At 42.2% G+C, this 26822-nt stretch overlaps 2 protein-coding genes across 2 annotated transcripts; both read right to left on the reverse strand.

Moving 5' to 3' along the window:
- Nucleotides 1-2495: 2495 nt before the first annotated feature.
- LOC131952586 (uncharacterized) lies at nucleotides 2496-6026 on the reverse strand. Its single transcript, XM_059315334.1, has 3 exons — nucleotides 5227-6026; nucleotides 4107-4320; nucleotides 2496-2743 (listed from the first exon to the last, which is right to left on the reverse strand). The coding sequence occupies exons 1-3, from the start codon at nucleotides 6001-6003 to the stop codon at nucleotides 2496-2498; spliced, it is 1239 nt and encodes a 412-aa protein (XP_059171317.1). The 5' UTR covers nucleotides 6004-6026.
- Nucleotides 6027-8364: 2338 nt separating this feature from the next.
- On the reverse strand, nucleotides 8365-10312 carry LOC131952660 (uncharacterized). Its single transcript, XM_059315423.1, has 3 exons — nucleotides 9819-10312; nucleotides 9329-9545; nucleotides 8365-8606 (listed from the first exon to the last, which is right to left on the reverse strand). Exons 1-3 carry the CDS (start codon nucleotides 10302-10304, stop codon nucleotides 8365-8367), a joined length of 945 nt encoding a protein of 314 aa, XP_059171406.1. The 5' UTR covers nucleotides 10305-10312.
- Nucleotides 10313-26822: the final 16510 nt, after the last annotated feature.

Consider the following 26822-nt stretch of genomic DNA (forward strand, 5'->3'; position numbering starts at 1 on the left):
TTCCCTATTCAACGGACAAAGGTTCAAGATATTTTTTTCCGCCAGACAAGTTCTCCGCCAGATTATTTCTATGTCAAATTTGAGACCCACTCACTAATGAAACAGATCTCAAATTTTTTTAGTCTTCTGATGCCCAAGCTAGCGTCTGTATTCACAAGTCAGCAATGATTTTTTGCTGTTAGTCACTACCTCAGTACCTCTTCTGTTGATAAGGTAATCACTACCTCAGTACCTCTTCTGTTGATGAGGTAATCACTACCTCAGTACCTCTTCTGTTAATAAGGTAATCACTATCTCAGTATCTCTTCTGTTGATGAGGTAATCACTACCTCAGTACCTCTTCTGTTGATGAGGTAATCACTACCTCAGTACCTCTTCTGTTGATGAGGTAATCACTACTTCAGTACCTCTTCTGTTGATGAGTTAAGCTTGGACAAGACATTTCTAGAATCGTCATCTACAGTTTTGAAGTTTTTAGAACCTGAATTATTTCGTTTCATGTTTTTTTGATTCAAGAAATGCACTTTTTTAAAGTGATAATAAGTTTTGTTTTCTTGACTCCTATTTCGGATTTTTCCGAAACAGAAGTCCGTGCGCAGTTTTTAGTTCGTAGATGTGTCGTTTTCAAGAGGTGTGTTAGGTAAGCTACACAACCGTCGAGTTTTTTAAATGAATAGCGGTGTAGCTACTGTGATTTGTGAGCCGTTTATAGTGTGGTTTGTGTGCCGTAGTTAGTGTGGTTTGTGTGTTGTAGTTAGTGTGTTTTGTAGGCCGTAGTTAGTGTGGTTTGTAGGCCTTAGTTAGTGTGGTTTGTGTGTCGTAGTTAGTGTGGTTTGTGTGCCGTAGTTAGTGTGGTTTGTGTGTTGTAGTTAGTGTGTTTTGTAGGCCGTAGTTAGTGTGGTTTGTAGGCCGTAGTTAGTGTGGTTTGTGTGCCGTAGTTAGTGTGGTTTGTGTGCCGTAGTTAGTGTGGTTTGTAGGCCGTAGTTAGTGTGGTTTGTAGGCCGTAGTTACTGTGCTTTGTGTGCCGTAGTTTGTGTGGTTTGTGTGCCGTAGTTAGTGTGGTTTGTGTGTTGTAGTTAGTGTGTTTTGTAGGCCGTAGTTAGTGTGGTTTGTAGGCCGTAGTAAGTGTGGTTTGTGTGTTGTAGTTAGTGTGTTTTGTAGGCCGTAGTTAGTGTGGTTTGTAGGCCGTAGTAAGTGTGGTTTGTGTGTTGTAGTTAGTGTGTTTTGTAGGCCGTAGTAAGTGTGGTTTGTGTGTTGTAGTTAGTGTGTTTTGTAGGCCGTAGTTAGTGTGGTTTGTAGGCCGTAGTTAGTGTGGTTTGTGTGTTGTAGATGGTGTGGTTTTCATAGCGTACCATTGAGAGTAACTTCAAGTGGACTAATTACTGTATGTTGACATCATACAAATGACATTAAAGACTGACATCACATAAATGACATTAAAGGCTGACATCATACAAATGACATTAAAGACTGACATCACATAAATGACATTAAAGGCTGACATCATACAAATGACATTAAAGACTGACATCACATAAATGACATTAAAGGCTGACATCATACAAATGACATTAAAGACTGACATCACATAAATGACATTAAAGGCTGACATCATACAAATGACATTAAAGACTGACATCACATAAATGACATTAAAGGCTGACATCATACAAATGACATTAAAGACTGACATCACATAAATGACATTAAAGACTGACATCACATAAATGACATTAAAGGTTGACACCAGCATCATGTTCACTAACACAGGATAAAATCGAAGTTTGAAAAAGGTGTTTATTTACAATCAATAGTGTGTTATCCTTATGTGTGACTATACGTATATATTAGCTGCTACATACATACTACATCTACATCCCTACGTATGACCACCTTTCTTAATGTGGCTACATCATCATTTACGGCTACCTCTAAACTTCATGTGACATCCTTTCTTGTCACTACAGTCCTTCGTTTGGCTACCACCCTAATTGTGACTACCACCCTAACTGTGACTACCACCCTAATTGTGACTACCACCCTAATTGTGACTACCTCCCTAATTGTGACTACGACCCTCATTGTGACTACGAACCTAATTGTGACTACGAACCTACTTCTGACTACGAACCTACTTCTGACTACAAACCTACTTCTGACTACGAACCTACTTCTGACTACGAACCTACTTCTGACTACAAACCTACTCCTTACTACGAACCTACTTCTGACTATGAACCTACTTCTGACTACGAACCTACTTCTGACTACGAACCTACTTCTGACTACGAACCTACTTCTGACTACGAACCTACTTCTGACTACGAACCTACTTCTGACTACGGCCCTAATTGTGACTACGAACCTACTTCTGACTACGAACCTACTTCTGACTACGAACCTACTTCTCAGTACGAACCTGATTGTGACTACGACCCTAATTGTGGCTATATCCCTCGTGTGGTTACATCGCCACTTGTGGCTACAGTGTGTGGCTACTTCGACTGTTGTGGCTCTATCACCGGCTGAGGAAAGATTTCGATGACCCTGTCCTCCAGGATCTGCCGTGCCTTGATGGCCATCTTGATGCGGCTCAGGCTGGCGTCGACCCCGCGGTAGACGAGGGTGAAAAGGACGGTGAAGGTGAAGAAGAAGATGGTGACCACGATGACCCACATGGCGAACCAGTACGGCACTGGATGGCACTCGTGTACTTCCTGGCACTGGAACACCATAGCACAGCCTGAAACAGGGGGGGGGGGGCAATACGTGAATCATAGCACAGCCTGAAACAGGGGAGACAATTCGTGAATCATAGCACAACCTGAAACAGGGGGGAAATCCGTGAATCATAGCAGGGGAGATGATTCGTTAGTCATAGCACAGCCTGAAATAGGAGAAGACAATTCGTGAATCATAGCATGGGAGATCATTCGTTAGTCATAGCACTGCCTGAAACAGGGGAAGACAATTCGTGAATCATAGCAGGGGAGATCATTCGTTAGCCATAGCACAGCCTGAAAAAAGGGGTGACATTTTAGGAACCAATACACAGCACGAAAACGCCCCCTAATACTCTGAATACGAGAAAGTAAAAACGAAAAAAAAATGTTGAACTTCATCGTCTCTCTTTATAGACGTGGATTGTGACGACCACGCCCCTAGCCTTAAACTAACCACAGCCTTTTTTAAAAAAAAACGACCCAGTTACCGTTGATAAAAACATTAGCTTCATTTTCAAAGTTTCTTCCAGGCATCTTCAAGGAATGTCTACCGCCCCACCCCCCCCCCTCCCTCACCCGAATAAAATAGAATTTAGAAAATATATACTTTTACCAGTGTCCCCCCCCCCCCGTCCCGTCCCCACATTGGAAATTTTAGTCGTCCCCCCTCCGGACACCAGGTTGAGGAATCAGAAACTCTAGAAGAACCACACCTCTTTCCGACTTGACCACGCCCTCCTTCAATCAAGACAAACTCCTCCCACACCCCATACTTACAATACAAGAAGTGGCAGGGCAGATCTCCGTGACGTTAATATTAAACAAAAAAAAAACCAGCTTGAGAAATCAGAGCCTATTTTCGACTTGACTACGTACCATCAAACTAGCACAAACCACGCCCCCACCCTCACATCGCCTTACTCCCCCTCCCACTCCACACCACCCCCACACCGCCTTACTCCCCCTCCCACACCCACTCCACCCCACCCCCACACCGCCTTACTCCCCCTCCCCCTCCCACTCCACACCACCCCCACACCGCCTTACTCCCACTCCACCCCCACCTCACACCGCCTTACTCCCACTCCACCCCACCCTCACACCGCCTTACTCCCACTCCACCCCCACCTCACACCGCCTTACTCCCACTCCACCCCCACCCCCACCCCCACACCGCCTTACTCCCCCTCCCACACCCACTCCACCCCACCCCACACCGCATTACTCCCCCACCCACACCCACTCCACCCCACACCGCATTACTCCCCCTCCCACACCTACACCCACTCCACCCCACACCGCCTTACTCCCCCTCCCACTCCACCCCACCCCACACCGCATTACTCCCCCACCCACACCCACTCCACCCCTACCCTCACTGACCGTAAAAGAAGAGAAAGATCTCGATGACGTTGATGGAGATGAGGAGGGAGCTGACCCTGTTCTCGTACAGGAAGTGCTGGTAATCTGCGTACATCAACTTCATTACCAGACCCCAGAAGTCACGGATGAACCCCAGGGCGCCGCTCACCAGCAGGAAGGTAGGGGTGGAGGGGGCGTCGTTGCTGCCGTTGAAGTAGATAAAGCCGACGGCCATCTGGAAATAGAGAGGGTTCGTGGTCAGGGTGATGGGCCTAGTAAAGGTCATGGCTTAATACCATTTTCACGATCAATGTCAAGGTCAGAGTTAGAATCAAGGTCAGAGGTCAGGAGTTGCTGTAGAGGAGTCGGATGTTTATATTTCCACAACAACAGCGACACTAGGTTCTTCAGTCGGGGTTAAGATTTAGTTTACAGTAAGTCTACCAGCAGACGGTAAGCGATGATGACATACAACCCTAACCCACTGATCCCTGACATACAAACCTGACCCATAAAATACAATCCTGACCCCTGACATACACACCTGACCCCTGACATACAAACCTGACCCCTAAAATACCACCCTGACCCCTGACATACACACCTGACCCCTGACATACACACCTGACCCCTGACATACAAACCTGACCCCTGACATACAAACCTGACTCCTGACATACAACGCTGACATACAACCCTGACCCCTGACTTACAAACCTGACCCCTGACAGACAACCCTGACATACAAACCTGATCCCTGACAGATAAATCTGACCCCTGACATACAAACCTGACCCCTGACATACAAACCTGACCCCTGACATACAAACCTGACCCATGACATACAAATCTGACCCCTGACATACAAACCTGACCCCTGACATACAAACCTGACCCCTGAAATACAATCCTGACCCCTGGCATACAAACTTGACCCCTGATATACAAATCTGACCCCTGACAAACAACCCTGACCCCTGACATACACACCTGACCCCTGACATACAAATCTGACCCCTGACAAACAACCCTGACATACAACCCTGACATTCAACCCTGACCCCTGACATTCAACCCTGACCCCTGACATACAAACCTGACCCCTAACATACAACCCTGACCCCTGACATACAACCCTGACCTTGGTGATTGGGATGAGCATAATGAGCACCACGCAGGCGGCGTAGCAGAAGATGGACAGGACCCCACAGAACACGGTGTACACGTGACTCGCGGGGTGGCTCAGCGACTTCCGGGCCAGTCGAATCTTCAGGAACACTGACCCCCGGGTGTCCAGCATCCGGGAGGGGATGTGGACCTCCACCCCGTCCCCGGAGGAGTCCGTCTGCTGGTCCAGGGCTCGAGACTTTTTGTCGGCTTTGGGGAACAAGTTGGACGCTTCATTGACGGAGGCCACAGTGTCAGACACTGCTGAGGCCGCAGTGTCGGAGACCGCAGTAAAAGGGCTGGACAATTTGTGGGACTTGCTGCGCCTGTCGTTTTGGGTTGCATTACTGCATGTGGTTTCTGCGCCACAACTTGCCCCATCGTGGGGGGTGAGTGTGGGTGTGGAGTTGTTTGGGGTGACGTGTACATTCTCCTCCACGTATGTGATACGGCCTTGCCGTGTGGCGTCGGTCTCCCGTTTACTCCGGCTACCACCTTTGAAGTTGGTGGCCTCGGGGATAAAATTAGAAGAACGGGAATTCCCGGCCAGCAGCCTAGCTGCTATCGGGCTTTCCCGCAGACCGTCAGCTGGGTCCGAGGAGGGCTCGTCGACGAGGTTGAGGGAGGCCCTCCTCTCTAGCAGGGCCGCGGGATAGCGGCTCAGGTGTAGGAAATGTTGGCCCAACAGGCGGATGCGGCTCGGGGTCCCCCGCTCGCTCTGTGGGGGTGTGGGGTCAAGGTCATCAGACATCTCGGCGGTGTGTGTGTGTGTGTGTGTGTATATGTGTGTGTGTGTCGCTGATTACATCATGGGTAGATCTTTTGAAACAGAAATAAAGAGGCTGGAAGGTCTTGGCTGGAAATAAACAAAATATCCACCAATCATCTAGTTTTGGAGTAATGTCGAATCATCCCCCCCCCCCCCCCTGCTTTACATGAGGTCGAAAAGTTTGAGAAAGTAGGAAGCTGTATTAAGAGTCAAAGACTGAGTGTACCTAGTACAAGCAGTGTCGTATGGTGTTTGTTTCTATTAGAATTACTGTGTTTTTGGATTTGGGGTATAGGGTTAGCGACGCATTCTGGATTAACCTGCGGATTAACATGGTTAGAGAAGCGATTCGAATAACTCCTCTTTAAAATATATGCTTTTTCTTAAACTCTTGCATGTGTGTGTGATATCTTATCTAGAGCTGGAGTCTAGAAGATTCTTATGGATTCTAGATCTACTCATTTTAACAATCTAACCATACTTCAGCTACAAATAAATTACAAACCTATGTCCTTAAGCTCCAAAGAAATTACTGCCTATGCCTGTAAGATCTAAACAAATTATTAAACCAGATCTAGAATCTGTCCTTAAGCTCTAAAGAAATTACTAACATATGTCCTTTTGTTATATTGTTATAAGTTATAAATATACTAAAATGTGTTTACCCTTTAAAACTGTCTACGCACTAAATAAAACCTGTGTAATTTCTGAAGGAAAACTTTCTTATCTTCCGGATATCAAGATTCTACATTTGTAAACATTGGGATGTTCGTTCACTCGTGGTGCTAAATTGTGCTCACATTTCAAAGATGTCATTAGTAAATGCCGGGCCAGTGAACTGTTGTAATGAGCATAGATTAATTAATAGAGATAAATAAAAATGGTAGCTGCAGTGAGGTTTTTTCAAATAGTAACTAAACGGACAGATGATGTTGTGATGGTCTTAAGATGTGGTGGTGATGTGGGGGGAGGGGGAAGTCTTAAGATGATGTGATGATATGGGGGATGGTCTCAAAATGTTGTGGTGATGTGAGAAAGGTCTCAAGATAATTAATTGTGTTATGTTAATTTGAGATTGTTAATTGCGTGAAGTTTATTATGCTGTAATTATGCTGATAGTGTTGATAGCCGAATAACCTAAGCAACAAGCTGGATTATTTATACTCAGAGGAGCTCAACTTTTATTTGATCAACTCTGAAATGTCACAAACGACTTTTCGCTGTGCAGTAGAACTGTTTAGGAAACAATTTCATTTTTTTTGTATGCGGTAATGTCGAGCCTATTTCGGTTAAAATCTTTGACAAAATTTAGCACATGTAAGCTATACACCAATAAAAACTAAAATATACACTTACATATTTTTTACACCCTATATCTGGTTGTCTCCGTTTGGACTGGTGTAACACAAACCCAACAGGAATCAAAGTCAAGGACACCACAAAATGGGAAGATATTTATTGCACAGATTTATAGAGCTAAAGCACAATTCACAGACACTAAATGACAGGCAACATCCTTGATGTCAGCTCCTTTTCTCACAATAAACCATCTCCTCTCCCCAACAATCATCCCATGACCCCAACAATCATCTCATGACCCCAACAATCGTGCACAAAATCATCTCATGGCCCCCAAAAATGGTACAAAAAATCATTTCATGCCCCAACAATCATCCCATACCCAAGAAAAGTTTCTGCATACCTTACCCCCTTTCGTCCCATACTATACCACAGGGTAAACATATTTTTGTGAGGTTCTTAAAGGCACAAAGGTGCTTAAATCATTCATTTATGTAATACATGAGCCATTTACTTAACCAAGGTGTTCAGTTGTTGTAAGATCGCCTTCAAGCAGACATAATAGACTCATGAACAGTGACCTAACAGCCTGTCCCAATACAGCCGTCAAACAGGCTGTCCTACATTTTAAAACCTGTTGTGTTTTTGTGGCTGCCACTATAGTTCTTCAAACATTTTTCTAGCTATTTACATTTCGTGTCCTTTTATGGTTTAAATATTTTAGATGTGTGTCACTTGTTGCTAACTTTTTAGAACCTTGTCGCGTGACGCGGCGTTTACACTTGCGACATGTATACTATACATGTCTAGAAAAAAAATCTCGCAACAGCTTAAATTTCCATGGAAACGTTAGTCCCCATGGAACATGTATACTATATTTTTAGACATGTATAGTATACATGTCGCAAGTATAAACGTAGTGTTATGCTAACAATTTAGTTTTGTCACAAAGTGCCAATGTTATTTTAAACTCAGGATGTGACACAACATAAACAGGATTAGATCAGTTCGAGACGTTTCCTTAGGTGCAGCTTTTGTACTGCATTACGCCGGCTGTCTGGGTAGTTCCCTGCGCCTCCTGGGGGCGATGTGTACGGTGATGGCCCGGGGGGTGGCGCAGCACCGGAGGTAGCAGTTGATGATGATCCCGCAGATGGAGAGAAGGATGAGGAACACCAAGGAGACGGTGACGAAACCGTAGGCGAACCCAAACAGCAAGGGGTTGCAGTAGTTCGGTGACGTCACATCCGTTGAGAAATCGTGGAGGGAGTACGTGAACAAGGTTTCTGTGGATGGGTAGTGTTGGTAAAAAAAAGTGTCTGGAGAAAGTGTAAGAAATCAAAACGTGCAGACCATTTTCTATCAGAGAAATTCCTTTTAAACTTTTCAATTCCATATAAACTATGATAAACACTAACATTTTTATTAAGGTATTTACCTACGGGATCCGGTGTTTACCTGTTATAAACGCGGCGTTTAACTGCTATAAACCCTGTGTTTACCTGCTATAAACCCTGTGTTTACCTGCTATAAACCCTGTGTTTACCTGCCATAAACCCTGTATTTACCTGCTATAAACCCGGTGTTTAACCTGCTATAAACCCTGTATTTACCTGCTATAAACCCTGTGTTTAACTACGATAAACCCTGTATTTTCCTGCTATATACGCAGTGTTTACCTGCTATAAACCCTGTATTTACCTGCTATAAACCCAGTATTTTTGTGCTATAAACCCAGTGTTTACCTGCTATAAACCCTGTATTTAACTACGATAAACCCTGTATTTTCCTGCTATATACGCGGTGTTTACCTGCTATAAACCCGGCATTTACCTGCTATAAACCCAGTAATTACCTACTATAAACCCAGTGTTACCTGCTATAAACCCGGTGTTTACCTGCTTTAAACCCTGTATTTACCTGCTATAGACCCTGTATCTACCTGCTATAAACGCGGTGTTTACCTGCTATAAACACGGTGTTTACCTGCTATAAACCTTGTATTTACCTGCTATAAACGCGAACGACTGAGCCACACAGAGCAGCGCCTCTATGCCGTACATAAGGTCGTCCAGACAGCTTGAGTAATCCAGGTGGGTGATAATCCAGGTCTGGATTAACTCCCACGCGATGTTGGCAGACGTGAGCAGGCTGAAGACCAGCAGACACAGGGGGATTAGTGGCAGCGCTGGGCAGTCATGCATGTAGGTCACGGCGATCACGAACTGCGGGGTCAGAGGTCAGAGTGTAACGTGATGGTGAGGAGAGGCATACGATACACACAGAAGTGTTATATACAGGCTTTCATGAAAACACACTGGAAGTCTGACAAACTACACAACACACCATCCACCAAACACACCTGACACCCCTGACCTACCAGACACCTAACACAATGTACACTAACACACCTGACACCATGTACCTGACACACCTGACACCATGTACCAGACACACCTGACACCATACCATCCACCTGACACCACCACACCGTGTACCTGACAGAGCGCACACAAACAAAACGCCACGTCCAAGATCTGGAAGCAGAAATCCGCCACGACAATCCGGACCGTCTGATGCCGTCTCCGAACTCGCCGGATCCGCCGGATCCTTCTCTTCCGGCGCGATGTCGGCAGATACGGGTACCTCTCTTCCAACCATTTCTCCGACTCGGAAATCGCCTCTGTGACGTCACTTTTCTTCTCCCCTGTGACGTCAGGGAGGAGAGGGACAGCGAGAGGAGCGATGGAGGGTTTCAGGAAGAAATGCTGGCAGTTCAAGAGTTTGGTTTTGGGCGCTCTGTGGGCTTCTGAGTACCCGGGGACGGGGCTGGTGCTGGTGGGGGAGGGGCTGGGGCTTTCCTGACCCTGGGGGTCAAGGTCGACCACCGCGTCGACCGTGGGAAGACGGCAGGTGTCGTCTGCTGAAACTTTTGTCTTGGGGAAAGATGTCGAGGACAGCAGAAGTCTGCTGATGCCATACATAGCAGAACTAAGGCAGTGCCTGGGGGTTGAAACAACAACGGTGGTGCTCAGATAAACACAAATAACAGGAGTGGATCTTAACAATGGTGCTGCTTAGATAAGCATAAATATATTATGGCAATGAGAATTAAAATCATTTTCTTATGCGGGTTGATCAGCCTGCAGTAGCAGTAGCAGTAGCAGTAGCAGTAGCAGTAGCAGTAGCAGTAGCAGTAGCAGTAGCAGTAGCAGTAGCAGTAGCAGTAGCAGTAGCAGTAGCAGTAGCAGTAGCAGTGGCAGTGGCAGTGGCAGTGGCAGTGGCAGTGGCAGTGGCAGTGGCAGTGGCAGTGGCAGTGGCAGTGGCAGTGGCAGTGGCAGTGGCAGTGGCAGTGGCAGTGGCAGTGGCAGTGGCAGTGGCAGTGGCAGTGGCAGTAGCAGTAGCAGTAGCAGTAGCAGTAGCAGTAGCAGTAGCAGTAGCAGTAGCAGTAGCAGTAGCAGTAGCAGTAGTAGTAGCAGTAGCAGTAGCAGTATTTAGTTAGGCCTATTATTGAGAAGAGTTATGACTTGTATTTCGACATGTTACACGAACAGGCGATTTAAGCATCCTTACATGCGACGGCATTTAACTAAACGTATTACTATTCGAATACCAATATAGAAGTAGATTACTATGCACGTTGGTCTAACTTGAGGCAAACACCACTCGCTACATTAGAACACCATAACACAACCATCTACTTGTGGTAGCACTAAACAAGGGTAGCCATGATGGTAGCCGGAGTAGCACGGATGACTGATTTGTCTGAGATCTCAAGAGGATGACCCACTCACAGTATAAACAGAGGGGGGCTTCGGGTCAACATGGCGGCCATGAACGGATTCGAAATGTGCGCAGAGTTCGGGGATTCCCATTCATCCATGCACAGCGTGTAAACAAGAAAAGTGTCAAGTGGTTTTGTGTACAAAGGAAGATCTTTAAAATGACACCTTTAGAAATTAAAACAATTCTAATTAGTTCTTTTGCACTTAATTACGTGGGCATACTGGATGGGAATGTTTTGGCCGAGTAGGAGAGCATATGATTGCCAACCCTTATTTCGAGTTCGGATCCTCGGGCGTATGAGGCTCGTTGGCAGTGGACTGACACAAATCAAGAAAAGAAAAAACAAGTTAATAAAAAGTCTAGTGACAATTTAAGCGCAATTTCCTTAATTAATTTTTTGTGACCGAACGAAAGGAAATTTTTGAAAACTTTCTTCGGCAATGTTGTTCTAAATTATGGCAGGAATCGATTGGTAAATGTTTCAAGTCGCTAAATGGTCTGGTTGCCGAGATATGGGCCAAAAACTGCATTTTTTCGAGGGTTTTTTGGCTTTTCCGGGAAATCCAGGAAGGAATTCCGGGAATTTTTTTGACCCACAATCGTCCTCGGACCTTGCTTAACATATTTGCTTTGGAACTAGTCCTCGATATTGCTTCGTCGAGGAGGAGATACGGTGCGCGGACCTTTGACCACAGGTGCTTTGACCATAGGGGGTTTGACCATAGGGGGTTTGACCACAGCGGAGCTTTGACCATAGGGGCTTTGACCATAGGGGGTTTGACCACAGCGGGCCTTTGACCATAGCGGTGCTTTGACCATAGGGGGTTTGATCATAGGGGGTTTGACCATAGGGGGTTTGACCACAGGTGTTTTCTCAGCAGAGGGTCTTTGATCACAGGTGGTCTATCAACGGGTCTTTGATCACATGCGCTGTGTCCGGCTTTGATCATAGGTGTGATACAATTAACACGATTTTATACATGTTTCCTGAGAGTACGTTAATAGAAATTAACATGTATTTTAAAAAAAGACAAGAACTATAAAGGCTGGTGCTAGGCCTCATAGATTTATTTTAAGTATAAATGAAACACAAATAATGCGACATATAACAAGTTTCACAAATAAATAATGTAGATGTACTTGAAAATACATAGCATATATAAAGGATAAAAATGATACAAAACTTGCCAACAATATAGTCAAAGATGTAATACATAAAATGGTTAAATAATGACAGATGTGCTATAGCACGCAAATATGTCAGTACATCTGTTTGACCATATGTCTAGACAGCACGTTGTACTTTTTCGTGCAGCATCTTGTATCGCTTCTCAGCTGGGTAGCTTGCCCTGCGACACTTTGCAAGAAAGTTGTCTTTTGCCGTGTGCATTCCATCTGTAGACCTTCAAGGAAACGCCCCATTGTTGGGTGACTACATTGGAGGAGAGACTGAAGACTGTAATGCCATCCTTCACAAATGTTATTTGTTCGTGCTACACCATCGCCAATTGTGTGCATTTGATTCCAAGTTTCAACTGGAAACAAAACACCTGAGATCAAAGACCCTATGTGGACAAAACGCCTATGATCAAAGCCGGACACAGCGCTTGTGATCAAACATCCGTTGATAGACCACCTGTGATCAAAGACCCTCTGCTGAGAAAACACCTGTGGTCAAACTCCCTATGGTCAAACCCCCTATGATCAAACCCCCTATGGTCAAAGCACCGCTATGGTCAAAGGCCCGCTGTGGTCAAACCCCCTATGGTCAAAGCCCCTATGGTCAAAGCTCCGCTGTGGTCAAACCCCCTATGGTCAAACCCCCTATGGTCAAAGCACCTGTGGTCAAAGGTCCTAGGACCGGAGATACGACTTAAACCTGCGGACACACATCCATCCATCCATCCATCAATCCATCCATCCATCCATCCATCCATCCATCCATCCATCCATCCATCCATCCATCCATCCATCCATCCATCCATCCATCCATCCATCCATCCATCCATCCATCCATCCATCCATCCATCCATCCATCCATCCATCCATCCATCCATCCATCCATCCATCCATCCATCCACCCACCCACCCATCCATCCATCCATCCACCCACCCACCCACCCGCCCACCCACCCACCCACCCACCCACCCATCCATCCATCCATCCATCCATCCATCCATCCATCCATCCATCCATCCATCCATCCATCCATCCACCCACCCACCCATCCATCCATCCATCCATCCATCCATCCATCCACCCAACCACCCACCCACCCACCCATCCATCCATCCATCCATCCATCCAGAAATAACGAATTAAAAATCGCAATTGTCAGTATGGAAATTGCGCTAAAAAATTCCAAAATCAAACAACTGCTGCCATGCATGTTCTTGAGTGGACAAAGGCTATGCAAGCTATGTTAACACAGTTCTATTCAAGCACTCAATGTTCTTTTATAAAGATAAACAAACTTTGGATTGAAATTATTAATGATATAAAACAGTGTGGGTAACAAGTAAGAAATCGTGTACATATTTAACGTAGATAAGTGGTGGAGGTTTCATTTTATTGAGCACAAGGTCCTGGTGTCTGTAAGTCTGTATGTCTGTCTGTGAGTAGCTGGATTTGTGACCATACAAATTAAGTAAATATTAAAGATGGTTATTTACAGCAGATGTGTAGGTAGATGAGTTAGACAAACGTTAAATTGATTTCAGTATTTTTTACTTTAAAATGTCCTTCAACCATCATATGGTGTGTGAAGCAGATTAAATAGAGTCAATCTTTCTCTGACAATAACAGATTCAATTTAGGCTGATTTACTAAATTTTACCCTCCTCCTACCCCCAACTACCCTCAAAGGGCTGATCGTCTCAACCCACCCCCCCCCCCCCCCCCCCCCATCTCCACCCCAGCTCACCTCACAATTTATTTCCGCAAGTATTGATTAATCGGATCATCGGTAAGATTATGTATATGTTACGGTCAAAGCCCGAAGTGCCCGAAGAACTTAGCACTAAGATCGTATTTGTACATTGGCCGGCCAATGCGCGCACTGGCCGGGAGGTACTGACCAAAGCCCGAAGCGCTTAAACTTAACAGCGTATTTTGTACATTGGCCGACCAATGCGTGCACTGGCCGGGATGTCCTGGCCAATGTTCTATCTAGACTAAGTTGTGATCGCGTTTTCATTATTCTGGATGCGGTTTCATTGTGAGTAACGTATTGTTTAGCTCTTGTTTGTATTGTTCTATATGCAAGGCGACATGGTTCAAAGGGACGTCAGACCATGAGACAGACATAGCAGATGGCTTTGTAAATCCATGATAGTTTCCATATATGGGCTACAACTGTGTGTGACAGCCTCCTCCATGCTGACAATTATCAAAGAACAAAATCAAAGACAGTCGGCGTCACCGACCACGTGCAACAAGACGGAAAGTTCAAAAGGCTTTGCCGCGTTCCTTGTAAGTTGAACAAGCGACTTGTGATGGCGTGGGCGTCAGAAACCATATTTCCCCAACAAAAGGGGAATACAAAATAAAGCACACCCATCACCGCGCCTTGACTGGACTGCATGATAAATACCGACAGAATTGCATTCCAGATTTCATTGCACTGCGGATTACTTGACTGTTTAACACTACGTTTGCTTGATTGTGGAGTCATGACTGCCAAAATCGGTAAGTTTTAGATCTTTGATTATTATAATACAGACAGTGATTTTTTTTACTATAGTATCAGCCTGTCTGTAATTGGAATTATAGAGAAACTATTGTAATAGTGAAAAAACAAATCGAGATTTTTGCAAATCTCCCTGAGTCGGAAAAACATAGTTTTGCAATAGTGTCCGTATGTCTCTCTGTGTGTATGTGTGTGTGTATGTGTGTGTGTGTGTATGTGAACACGATAACTTGAGTACCGTTACAGTTACGCAGATGAAATTTGATATATCAGTATTATATCAAATGTGTAGATCTGCATAACTTCAGATAGATAAATGAAATTTCACGTATAAGTAAAATATCTAATTCTCTTCCTTCTGTTAAATTTTGAGTAATTTCCGTTGACCGGAAGTAGTAATTTACACATTTTATTTGGCGTTCACCTAGTGCGCAATTCTTTTTCTACGCGATTCTATTATATTTTTAAAAGTTTAAGTAATTAAAATGCATTAACAGTAATGCCTATATCCCGAGTTGCCATCCCCCGTAGTGTTATATAAGATCTCTCCCGGTTTATTGTTGAATGTGTGTCTAGGTTCATACTAAGTATTTATTTAATTGATTATTTTGTTGTATCCGAATATCCCATGCAGCAGGATTCCATTTTAATTAGCCGTATTATTGTTCTATAGGTCTTCCCATGGCTTCATCTGACGAGACAACCATTGCATCTTCACAATCATTGACTGGGGGCCAAGGCTACACTCGCTGCAATGGCACAACCAAGTGCACAACAAATCGATGCACTGTAAAAGTAACAAGCTGCTATGTAATTCTAAATGCCATAAAAGTTCAACTTGTTGCAACAAATGGTAATATTGATTGATTGAGACTATAGTACAATTTAAAAAATTGAATGTTTCTGTCATTTACTTTAATTAATAATCAATTAAAAACTTAATTTAATTATCCTTACGGCATCAATAAAAAACCAAAATCTGCTCATGATCTTCTAATTCGGACTTTGGCCGGTCGTCCCTAGCCAGATGATCTTCTAATTAAGACTGGCGGACTGGCCGGCCAAAGGCCAAAATCAAGAGCTATTTCAGGCCAAAGGGCCGAAATTAAGCAAAGTTTCGGACTTTTGCCGGTCAATGGGTGGCGATATTGGTCAATGCGCGCATTGGCCGACTTAGGGCTTTGACCGTATTTATTATCTTCACAAAATAGGAACACTTCTTTGCTATTATCTGAATGCATATAGACAAAGACCAGCAACTGCGAAAACGAACTCACATCTGTTGATTTATCAACTTGAAAAGCAAACAATGGTGAAAGCTTGATTTCAATAAAATGTGTAATTTAACATCTACAGACATGTCTGCTATCAGCCGCTAAATAGTATTATTAGGCTGAGATATTTGTTGCACTGGAATCCCCAAGAATTAACTTCGCCATCTTCAACATGGAGCGTTTGATGAGATTTTCTCAAATTTTTCTCCTGTGTTGTTTTTTTGTTTTTGTTTAGCCCTTTATATCGCGACTTCATATGATGATTGCACTAATGTTGTGTTTCCTTAGTGAAAACTTCCTGTTCGATCAAGTCTCTGACGTTTACAACTAGCTTCATGCCCACGAGTGAACTCCATATCTTTTTTGGTGTGTTCCGAAACACTCGTCTCAAATGACGTTTTAGTTTTGAAGATTTCATAAGCTCGTGACTGAGAACAACTTTCTACAGTGCGCAGTGCTTGTTCTCTATTCCATTTCCAGTAATTTTAGTAAAGCCGAATTTCAGATATTCTTCTAAATATTTCTCATTACTAAGGTTTAGTATACCAATAGTAATTTCCGTTGACCGGAAGTACTAATTTACGCTATTTCCGATTTCTCAAAAAACGCATGTAAATTTAAAAAGTTCTAATAAGATTGCGCACTATTATGCACATTTTGTTTTGGCGTTTGCTTGGTGCGCAATTCTTTTTTCTTCGAGATTCTATTCTATTTTTAAAAGTTTAAGTAATTAAGAATCATGTATATATTCCGAGTTATATAGGAATATTCGAGAAAGTTTAGGGGAGATCACTCCCGGTTTATGTTTTCTTTATTGGAATCGCCCAATTCCAAATTGAGGGTGCTTAAACACACCACCGCAGGCACCTGGTCTACTGGGATCATAGTAATGTCATGTTAGTGTTTGATTTGTTCCCACCCGTCCCATTTCTTAGTGCTTGTTTTCGTTTTCTTATTTCTGGTACTTTTTGAAGGCGGTGATTTTTCTATGTGTGTCTTCTTTTTCTTCGAGGGTTGAACTTTAGAGAGAGGTGAGGCGGTTATGTCGATGGTTTCTTTTTTAGGTTCAGTTATTTGTTCTTGTGGTTTTTCAACATAGGTCGTTGGGGTATTCACGGTTGGCGGTTTCACATCGACTAAACCTAGGGACTTGTTTCTATAATCGTTAAGTCGCGTCGTATAGAGCTGTAGTGTCTATTAATATTGTTTCACTTTGTCGTGTGGTGATAGGTCTTCCCTATCTAAGATACGTTCTATTTGCATATCCAAGATGCGTAGACTATCATTAAGTATGCCTGGTGGTACATAGGGTTTTTGTTGCATCATAGACTCTAATATACGAGGATCCATTATAATCATTTTTCCGACCATCCTTAAAATCGCAAGATATCTTTAAGCACGCCAATGACTGGTCCGATTAAAGCACCTATGAAACCTCCGGTCTGTAAAATTTGCTTTCGTCTTTTGACAGATAATTTCTTTTTGGTAAGTTGTCTCAAGTTCACTTTGTGACGACGCAAACGTCTCTTCTGAACAGTTGTGAGAGGAACGTTGCCTTTTAAGACACCGTGAAAGCACTCTCATAATGTTTTTACGAGTTGTGGCGAAGCATTTTTGACAACGGCTTTCACGACGGGTGGTTTTGCCCGAGCCAATAACCTTAACATTTCACCTTGTCGTTTTACTGACTCAGGCATGTTTGCTTTATTTCGGTACGTAAACAACTTGGTGCTCGTAAAAAATTTACAACTTCGTAATCTCAGGTTATCCGGTGTTTCCTGTCGAAGGTCGATCAACAAATAACCATGAGGGCCTGAATTTGCGTCCTTAAAACTTTCCTAGACATACGAAACGCGACCTGGGTACATTTGTTTTGCCAAATTTGTAATCTGTGAGCCGTCCCTGGAATTCTTGAACAACACGATGTAGTGTGAATTAAGACTAATGGTTCTTTGTTCTTTATTTTTTCCGAATAGGTTTTGGACAATATACATGACACTAATATTACGATGGTGACTACCTTTCGTAAACAATTGTGTAATACGATCATCTGTTTCCGCCATGAAATCATCTATGACAGCTAGACGACGACATTTTCCATCCACCATTGATCCTTTTTCTATGACAGGAAGACCTTCCACAAACTGAACGTCTTTCATAGAATCGTACATGGGCTGCCATTCGCTATAACAGTAATAAATTTCCTCAGGTGCAGGAACCAACATCTCTGACACCTGGAATAAAAACGTTTTGACAAAAACTGTTTTACCACTCCCGGTTAGTACAGCGATGAGAGCCGTAGAGGGGTGTTTCCATCTTGGATCCATAGTTTTAAATGGTTGTTTTTATTCTAGTAATACATCTTATATAGGATACCGAGTTACATAACCTTCAGACATAATTAACAAAACAATAACATACACCAACTTTAAACACAATTAACATTTATACAAATATCAAACATCAATTGTATACGTTGGGAAAGATTTCACACCTTTTGGTCAGGTATCACAATAAATCACAAAAGACCATTTCAATGTATATAAAAATGTATTAAAAATCAACCCCATCGGCCTACGGTCCTGGTTATGTCTTATTTACATATTTACATTAGTATAAAGTCTAGTTTAAGTCATGTTTAAATTTTTAACTGTCAAAGCATTATATGTTTAGGGGAGATGTTGTCACGTTGTCTGAGTGTACTTGTCTTTTAATGTAAAAGTAAGAAAGTGCGTTTCTGTGTTGCGTGTAAGTATAAATGCCTGTGTTGTTCTGAAACCTGTATTTTTTCCACTACCCACTTCTTTTATCGTGAGGACCTGCAGAAATGATTATTTGCCTAGTGTGTTGTGGTTTTAGGAATAATAAAATCGGGAATGTCTGTGCGAAGTCATTCTATGTGATATTCGTTGTGATTTTTCATTGTAAATTTTTCTGTGACTTTTTTTCCTAGCATAAACTGTGACTTTTTTTTTTTCCGGTGACTTTTTTCCGTTCACCAGGTGGAAGTGTTGTTTGTTTGCAGGTCTAAGCAGGAATGTTTTTAGACTAGATTTTTGCCTCAATTTATACTTTTTTAAATGGACTAAACAACTGATGTCAGCACCAGGATGAAACACCTTACATCCTTATCAACATCCCCTTCCCTACCCCCCCCCCCCCCCCCCACCGGCACATCTACCATTGGCAGGCCGAGCCATCTTACAAAGGTACAGGATGAAACACGATATATCCTTTATCAACACACACAAAGGCACAAAATGTAACATGAGATGTCCTGATCACAGAGGCCAAGGAGCGGTTAGCCCACGCTATAAGCGATTAGTTTTACATACTCATCAATTTGTATAGAAAAAAAAAGGGTCAAACTTTCGTTGATGGTAAAACGACCAATATGACCACAGTTGAGTTTTCTTGGTGTGACCTACTTAGGTCTGGTAATTTTTATTTTTACATTTGTTACTTTACCATATATGGTCTGTGGTGTAATCACTGGTTTTTTCCACTGTCTTCAGAAAATCTTAGACTCAGTACTTTTCCATTATGAGATGATTGGTTGATACGGACCAGGATGTGGTACAGTGGTTAGGATCTCGGCGCGCCATGGCGGCGGCCGAGGTTCAATTCCTCGGTTCGAATCACTGTGATTCAGTGATTAGGGTGGTCCTCTGTTCTAGAGGCCAGGATCGCGGTCGCTCACGGCGTCGGCCGGGTGTTCCCGGTTAGATCCCATGACCCTCGGTGGTGGCCTGTGTGGTCGAGTGACTTAAGTGGTCTAGGGATAGACACTCGAGTGATCTGTGAGTCTCCATAGAGACTTATCGCAAACGTCTCACACAATCTGGGCAGTTACTTGACCAGACATCTTTGAGAGATAATAAGCCGTGTAGTACTAAGTTGTTTAAGCAGCATATTCTTATATTACTTGTGCTTATAGCAGTGTTGTGTAAACTGTGGTGATTTTTCTGAAGTGTTAAAAGCTGTGATAGTGTATCATATTATTTTTTCCCACAAATTGTAAGTTGGGTTTTGTTCATTCTGTAAATCTATTTTTACAAGCTTTTATTTAACTCACTTCCTCTGTCTGTCGTAAGTCGTCAGTCGTCAGTCTAGACGGAAACGCAGGAGTGAAAATTCGGACAGTTCTACTTGACCGACACGATTCACAGTTGGCACGTGGGTCAAGACATGAAGACAATGCAATCTGAAACTAAATTTGACTTAATTGGATGCCTAATTGATTTTTTATGAATTAATTAAAATTTGGACCGAATTAGTAGGCATGTCTAGCCAACCACACCACACGCGTCATCAATAGCTGCGCCATCACGACCACGTAATGGCTGCGTTCAAAAACCATTGCGCGCCTACTGAACGTGATATTCAGTAGGCGCGCAATGGTTTTTAGTCATGTAACTCTATTGTAGATAAAACATGTAAAGTACTGAAAAAAAAATTCATAAAAAACGTTTTAATAACAAGCTTTTATGTAATGATGCACTAAAAAGTAGAAAATAAATTATAGACTACTATTTAAATAACTATAAAGAAAAGCGTGGGTGTCTTCCTTAACATTAGTAAAGGTATCCAATAGATACTAAAGTGACCCACGCTTTCCTTTATAGTTCTTTAAATAGTAGTCTATAATTTATTTTCTACTTTTTAGTGCATCATTACATAAAAGCTTGTTATTAAAACGTTTTTTATGAATTTTTATCCTGTATAAATCTAGTGTCCTGCCACGACTTTGTACGCTCATTAAAAGTTATATGCAGATTAAATGTATTGTTGGCATCAGTAGTTTCTCTAGTGTTTCCCCTAGACATCAAGTACGAGTCCTAGTAAACTATTGTGTTAGCTTTCTTTTATTTAGGCTTGTCGCCATCATTTAAACGAATCCGGGAGCGTTCGCTAACTATCTGGCTGATAAATTGGTGCTCGTTACAAAAGTGTGGACTCGCCGGGATTTAATCTGTTGTACGAGCTGTTGGTTTAAACATTTAAACACTAGGTTTAGTTCTAGTTAGCTGTCTCTTAACCCAGTGGAGCTGTGTTAAAACACCGCCCAAGGCATTATCTAGGTCAGGAAGCCAGACGTGTCGTGTCCTAGATTTAGGTCAAGTTCATAGCAGATTGTGTGCTGTTATACTAAAGTTGCGTTTTGAGTTGGATACTATAGTTGGAATGGAGGCTTTTTTGTTAAAACCCACAGTTGAGGAGGTAGAGAAATTAAGTAGGAAAGATTTAATTAGTGTTGTAAAAGAATTGAAGTTAGATTACTCTGTCACTCGGAAATCAGAAGTGCTAAGAGATCAAATTATAGTTCATTTTATCAATGAAGATGTGTTCGAAGAGAGTTTGTTGGCTGATGTGATACTCCGCGAGGAGAAACCTCTAGAAGAGAGGGAGTTATTATTAAAAGAAAAGGAGTTGGAAGCTAAAGTTACTTTAGAGAAGAAAGAGTTAGAAGCTAAAGTTACTTTAGAGAAGGAAGAGTTGAAAGCTAAGATTGAGTTAGATAAGAGGAGGTTAGAGTTAGAATTCGGTAAGGTTAGTGGTGATGTCACTTATCTAGTGGAACCTAAAAAGTTGTCGGTGGGGCAGGTTATTGCCAAATTTGGTAAACTGGTCCCTAAGTTTAATGAAGTAGATTTGGTTGTGTTCTTTAACTCATTTGAGAGTTTAGCTAAAGCATGTGAATGGCCCGAAACTTCTATTACTGCTTTATTAAGCACAGTTCTTACAGGAAAAGCTGCAAACACATATCAGGCACTCTCTCAAGATGTTCAAACTAACTATGGGCTGGTCAAGACTGCCATTTTGGAAGCCTACGAATTAACTCCAGAGGCTTATTGAATGAAATTCCGAAAACTCCGAAAACTACCCACTCAATCCTATGTGGAGTTTTTATTCGAGAAAGAAAAAGTTTTCTCGAGGTGGCTAAACTCAGAAGAAGTTTCAGTGTTTGAAAAACTCAAATCACTTGTTCTGAGGGAGGAATTTCTAAATTCCCTACCTGAAGACGTACGTCTACATATCCTGGATAGTAGGATAGTCGACATCAAGAAGGCTGCTGAGTCGGCTGACACATATACGTTGGTTCATAAGAGACCACAAGTGTCAGGTAACCGCCTCAACCCTGTACTTCCCCTTTTTGGCAACAGTTCCCCTGTTGGCCAATCCTTGAAGTCGTTCCAGTCCAGAGAGAAGCCCAGATCCACTCTCAGTCGACGAGCAGTATGCCAATACTGCAAGAGACCTGGTCACTTTCTAAAGGACTGCTATAAGCGTCATCAAGTCAACAGAGAGGTTGTGCGTACCTCAGCGCACAATGCTCTCACCCATCAAGCAGCCAGTTCAAATCTGAACTCTAGTCTTCGGAATGACACTAACCCTAAGTGTCCACAGGAAGGAAATCAAGTCTCCACCCATTACGTTCAGTCACATTTTGACTGTTCACGCCACCATCCAGTTTCTTCCGAGTCTACCGATCTCGAGGGATCGAGAAAGGTTGACTTTTTATCGTTCCTTGCAGGGGCTGTCATTGGCAAACCATGTGATCCGTTGTCTCAGCGGAATATCACCGTCTTAAGAGACACCGGGGCTTCACAGTCACTTCTTTTGAAGAGCTCAATGGACATTACACCGGAGACGAACACCGGGAACGTTTCCATTATTCAAGGAGTGGGGGCAGAATCCACTGTGGTCCCTCTACACAAGTTTTCCCTGAAACATCATCTCGTCGAAGGTGAGGTCATTTTAGGAGTGATCGATAGTATTCCTGTCCCAGGAGTACACCTGCTTCTAGGGAATGACCTTGCGGGAAGCCAAGTATACCCCTATACGGTTCAAAACCCTTTGTCAACAATTCCAGATGATGATAATGAACTGTATCCTGCATGTGTGGTGACAAGAAGCCAGACCAAACAATTGGCTGACACAGCGCCTGAACCACACCTACCATCATCGTCAGGAAATTCAACTCCCAAACTGGAGTCTATGCTTCCAGAGAACCCAAGCCTGGGCTTACCTCTGAAGATATCTCAGGAAGACCTCATTAAAGCTGAACAAGTCGACGCGGAACTCAAAGCGATGGTCGAAAAGTCACTCTCAGCTGACGACGGGGAGTATTTCTCCGAGAACGACCTCTTCTTTCGTCGCTATGTACCAGTGAATGCCTCACCTGCCGAACCATGGTTGGGTAAAAACCAGCTGTGGGTCCCTCCACCTTATCGGCATGAAATACTGAAACTGGCACATGACCATCCGATGTCAGCGCACCCAGGAGTCACGAAAACAATGGCGAAGATCAAAGAACTGTTTTTTTGGCCAAAAATGAGAAATGATGTGGCGCGTTACTGCAAAAGTTGCACGAACTGTCAGTTGGCCGGGAAGCCCAACCAGAAAATTCCTAAGGCCCCTTTGAATCCAATTACTGTGGTAGAAGAACCCTTCTCCAAAATCATCAATGACTGTGTCGGTCCCTTGCCGAAAACCAAGGCGGGCAACGATTACCTACTTACCTTTATGTGTTCAAGTACCCGTTTTCCCGAGGCGTTCCCCTTACGGAACATTAAGGCAAAGACTGTAGTCAGAGCCATGACCCGGTTCTTCACTACCTTCGGATTACCTAGAATTGTGCAAACCGACCAAGGCAGCAACTTTACCAGCCACCATTTCCAGGAAGCGTTAGCAAAGCTAGGCGTTACACACGTCACCAGCTCAACCTACCACCCTCAGTCTCAAGGTGTACTTGAGAGGTTCCACCAGACCCTAAAAACCATGCTGAGAACGTTCGTTAAAAGTAACACCCAATGGGATGAAACTGTTCCATGGATTATTTTCGCCGCTAGAGAATGTGTTCAGGAATCTCTAGGTTACTCTCCTTTTCAGCTTGTGTTCGGACATTCTGTCCGTGGTCCCCTGAAGCTGATCCACGAGCGTTGGACAGGTACCAGTAACCATCCAGTGGAGGACTTTTCACGTTCGATTGAAAGCGGTGTGCGAATTGGCTCACAAGAACTTAAGAAATGCCCAAGTGAGGATGAAAGAACTGTATGATAAGAGTTCGCGAAAACGAACATTCAATCCAGGCGAGAAGGTCCTTGTGCTCGTGCCTAACCTGAACAGTGCGTTATCCTTAAGGTACTGTGGACCCTTCACAGTTCATTCAAGGTTGAATGATTTGAACTATGTGATCAATACTCCGGACCGGAGAAAGAAACAGCAGGTGTATCATGTCAATTCACTGAAAAAGTATTATGATAATTGTACCAATCTTCATTCCACAGCTAAAATTACTTTACCTGTATGTATAAATGTTTCTGATGATGTGATACATGGCAAACTGAAACCCCCAAAATTGGTAAATTCTTCCTTTTTAGATCATTTAAATGACTCTACTATAAGCGATGAAAAACGTGGGGCGCCGAAGTAAAAGTTATATTACTATTGATTAGATAATACTATTGACTTTTATTAGGGAGCTTGTAGAGAGTCAACAGTATTAGAAACTAAGAAAATCACGGCGCCCCACTTTTTTGATCGCTTATAGTAGAGTGATCGCTTGCATTATTGTGATGCATAGCAATTATTTTCAACTTTTTAGTTCAATCAGAAAACGTGGGTTTTTTAAAACTTTTTTAATAATTATTATTTTCTACTTTTTAGTCTTTGTCTGTTTGTTTGCATTAAAATCTTGCTATCGATTTTATCTTTTCACTTTTTTTTGGGTAAACGAAGACAACTCGTAAAAAGACAACTGGTAAAAAGACAACTCGTAAAAAACACGTTGTGTGAATACGTTACTGACTAGAACACATAGATTTGAACCCGTGTCGAGTGGGATAGCAATCGTGTGCCCAACCACTCGACCATATCGTCTCCCCCATACTGGCCACCAGTTGTTACGGTTGTTTGTACACAAATTACAGTTACTGGGTTATGTCCCTTTTTCCCCACGTTTTTACTACAACGAGCCGACCCGCGGCGTATCATACGCCGCTATTTAGTTGATTTATTTTCTACTTTCAGTAATTCATAATTTGTGAATTCGACAGTACCAATGCTGCCACTGAAAATATTTGCTTTAAAACACTAACCCCCCTCCTTTCCCCTAACCCCGACCCTACACCCCTCCCCCCCCCCCCGTGAAAGCAGCCTTTTCTTAGTTACCTCCTGTAAGTTTAAAGTCGTTTCAAACTTAATTATCTGCCCCTAATAGCCGTCACTAAACCTGGCTGTACGGTTTGTAAACATTAACGTGACCACAGCTCAGCAGACCATGTGGGGGTGGGGTAGGGTGGTAGTGATAGTGATAGAGAGAAAGAGCGGGGACTGTAAGGAGGCGCGTGCAGCTTGTTTTCTAACGGCTCGCAGAGGAGAATTATATATAGATTATATAGCGGTCTAAAATGCTCAATAAAATGTTTCCGTGGATCAATTAAGTAATAATAACAATTGAATATTCTATTGTCATCCAAAACAAAGCTTCTCTGAAAATTTCAGCGCGCTAGCTAACTGGGAAGTGCCAGAAATTTCGATCGCAAGATTTGATTGGAAAGACAGACGAAAGCAAGTTAAGGAAAACGTGGGAAAAGATAAACGTAATGGCTGAAAAAAACTTATTTGTGGGAAATTATTTTGATTAAAAACAGGATCGAACTGTTTTCTCTTAAAAACCTTTGATGATTTATTCAAATTTTATTTTATTTATTTATATTCTCTATTAATATTTTTTGAAAATTATAAAATATAAACAAACGGTATTTTAATATATATTTCGTATTTACAATACAAATACTGTCACAAATGATATGCGGTTAATTTAATCATTTTTTTTAATCAAAAATTAAAAAACATTAAAATTTTAAAAGTAAAGATAAATTAAAATAAAATTTAAAAAAAAATGAAAAAATAAGATTAAAATTTTTTTAAATAAATAAATAAAAAATAAATTTAAATTTAAAATATAAAAATCAAAAATTTAAATTTAAAAATTAAAACAAAAAAAATAAAACAAAAAAATAAGAACAATAAAATGTGATTATTTCTTCGATAATATTTTTTCGCAAAGTTTTAAAATACAACATTTAAAATGATAAAAATACCTCATTTATAAAACTAAACACCCTAATTTAAAAAAAAAGAACTAATTAAAATCAAACTAATTAAAAACAAACTAATTAAAATCAAACTAATTAAAAACAAGCAAAAAATAATAAAAATTTCAACATCCCTACCCGCTCCTTTGGCCCATACTACTCCCATAACCAAGAAAAGTTTCTGCATACCTTATCCCCATTTGCCCCATGCTATACCACAGGGTAAACATATTTTTGTGAGGTCCTTAAAGGCACAAAAGTGCTTACATCTTTCACTTATGTAATACTTGAGCCATTTACTTAATCACGGTGTTCAGTTGTTGTAAGATCGAATTGAAGCAGACAGGTTAGGTGACAGCCTGTCCAAGTACAGCTTTCAAACAGGCTGCCCTAGCATACAGAAAGTTGTTGTGTTTTTGTAGCTGCCAATATAGTTCTTCAAACATGTATAGCTATTTACCTTTCATGTCCGTTTATGGTTCAAATATTCTAGATGTGTATCACGTGTTGCTAACTTTTTAGAACCTTGTCACGTGACACCGCGTAAAAAAAAATTCACAAGTTAAATTCCTATGGAAATGTTTTTCCGATGGGAACATGTATATAATTTTTTCTAGATATGTATAGAATACCTGTCTCAAGTGAAAACG

Source organism: Physella acuta, unplaced genomic scaffold (genome assembly GCF_028476545.2).
Source record: "Physella acuta isolate Inbredline_101_S28 unplaced genomic scaffold, ASM2847654v3 ptg000072l, whole genome shotgun sequence".
Taxonomy (NCBI): Eukaryota; Metazoa; Mollusca; class Gastropoda; family Physidae; genus Physella; species Physella acuta.

Bases quoted from the DNA above. Each gene is read 5' to 3' on its own strand.
- LOC131952586 (XM_059315334.1), bottom strand. From the start codon at position 6,003: ATGTCTGATGACCTTGACCCCACACCCCCACAGAGCGAGCGGGGGACC. The intron at 4,321-5,226 runs GTCAGGGTTGTA...CTCTATTTCCAG, and splicing joins TGCTCATCCCAATCACCAAG to ATGGCCGTCGGCTTTATCTA. The intron at 2,744-4,106 runs GTCAGTGAGGGT...CCCCTGTTTCAG, and splicing joins GATCTTTCTCTTCTTTTACG to GCTGTGCTATGGTGTTCCAG.
- LOC131952660 (XM_059315423.1), bottom strand. From the start codon at position 10,304: ATGTATGGCATCAGCAGACTTCTGCTGTCCTCGACATCTTTCCCCAAG. The intron at 9,546-9,818 runs GTACACGGTGTG...CTGACCCCGCAG, and splicing joins GTTTGTGTGCGCTCTGTCAG to TTCGTGATCGCCGTGACCTA. The intron at 8,607-9,328 runs GTAAATACAAGG...ACCCATCCACAG, and splicing joins GTCGTTCGCGTTTATAGCAG to AAACCTTGTTCACGTACTCC.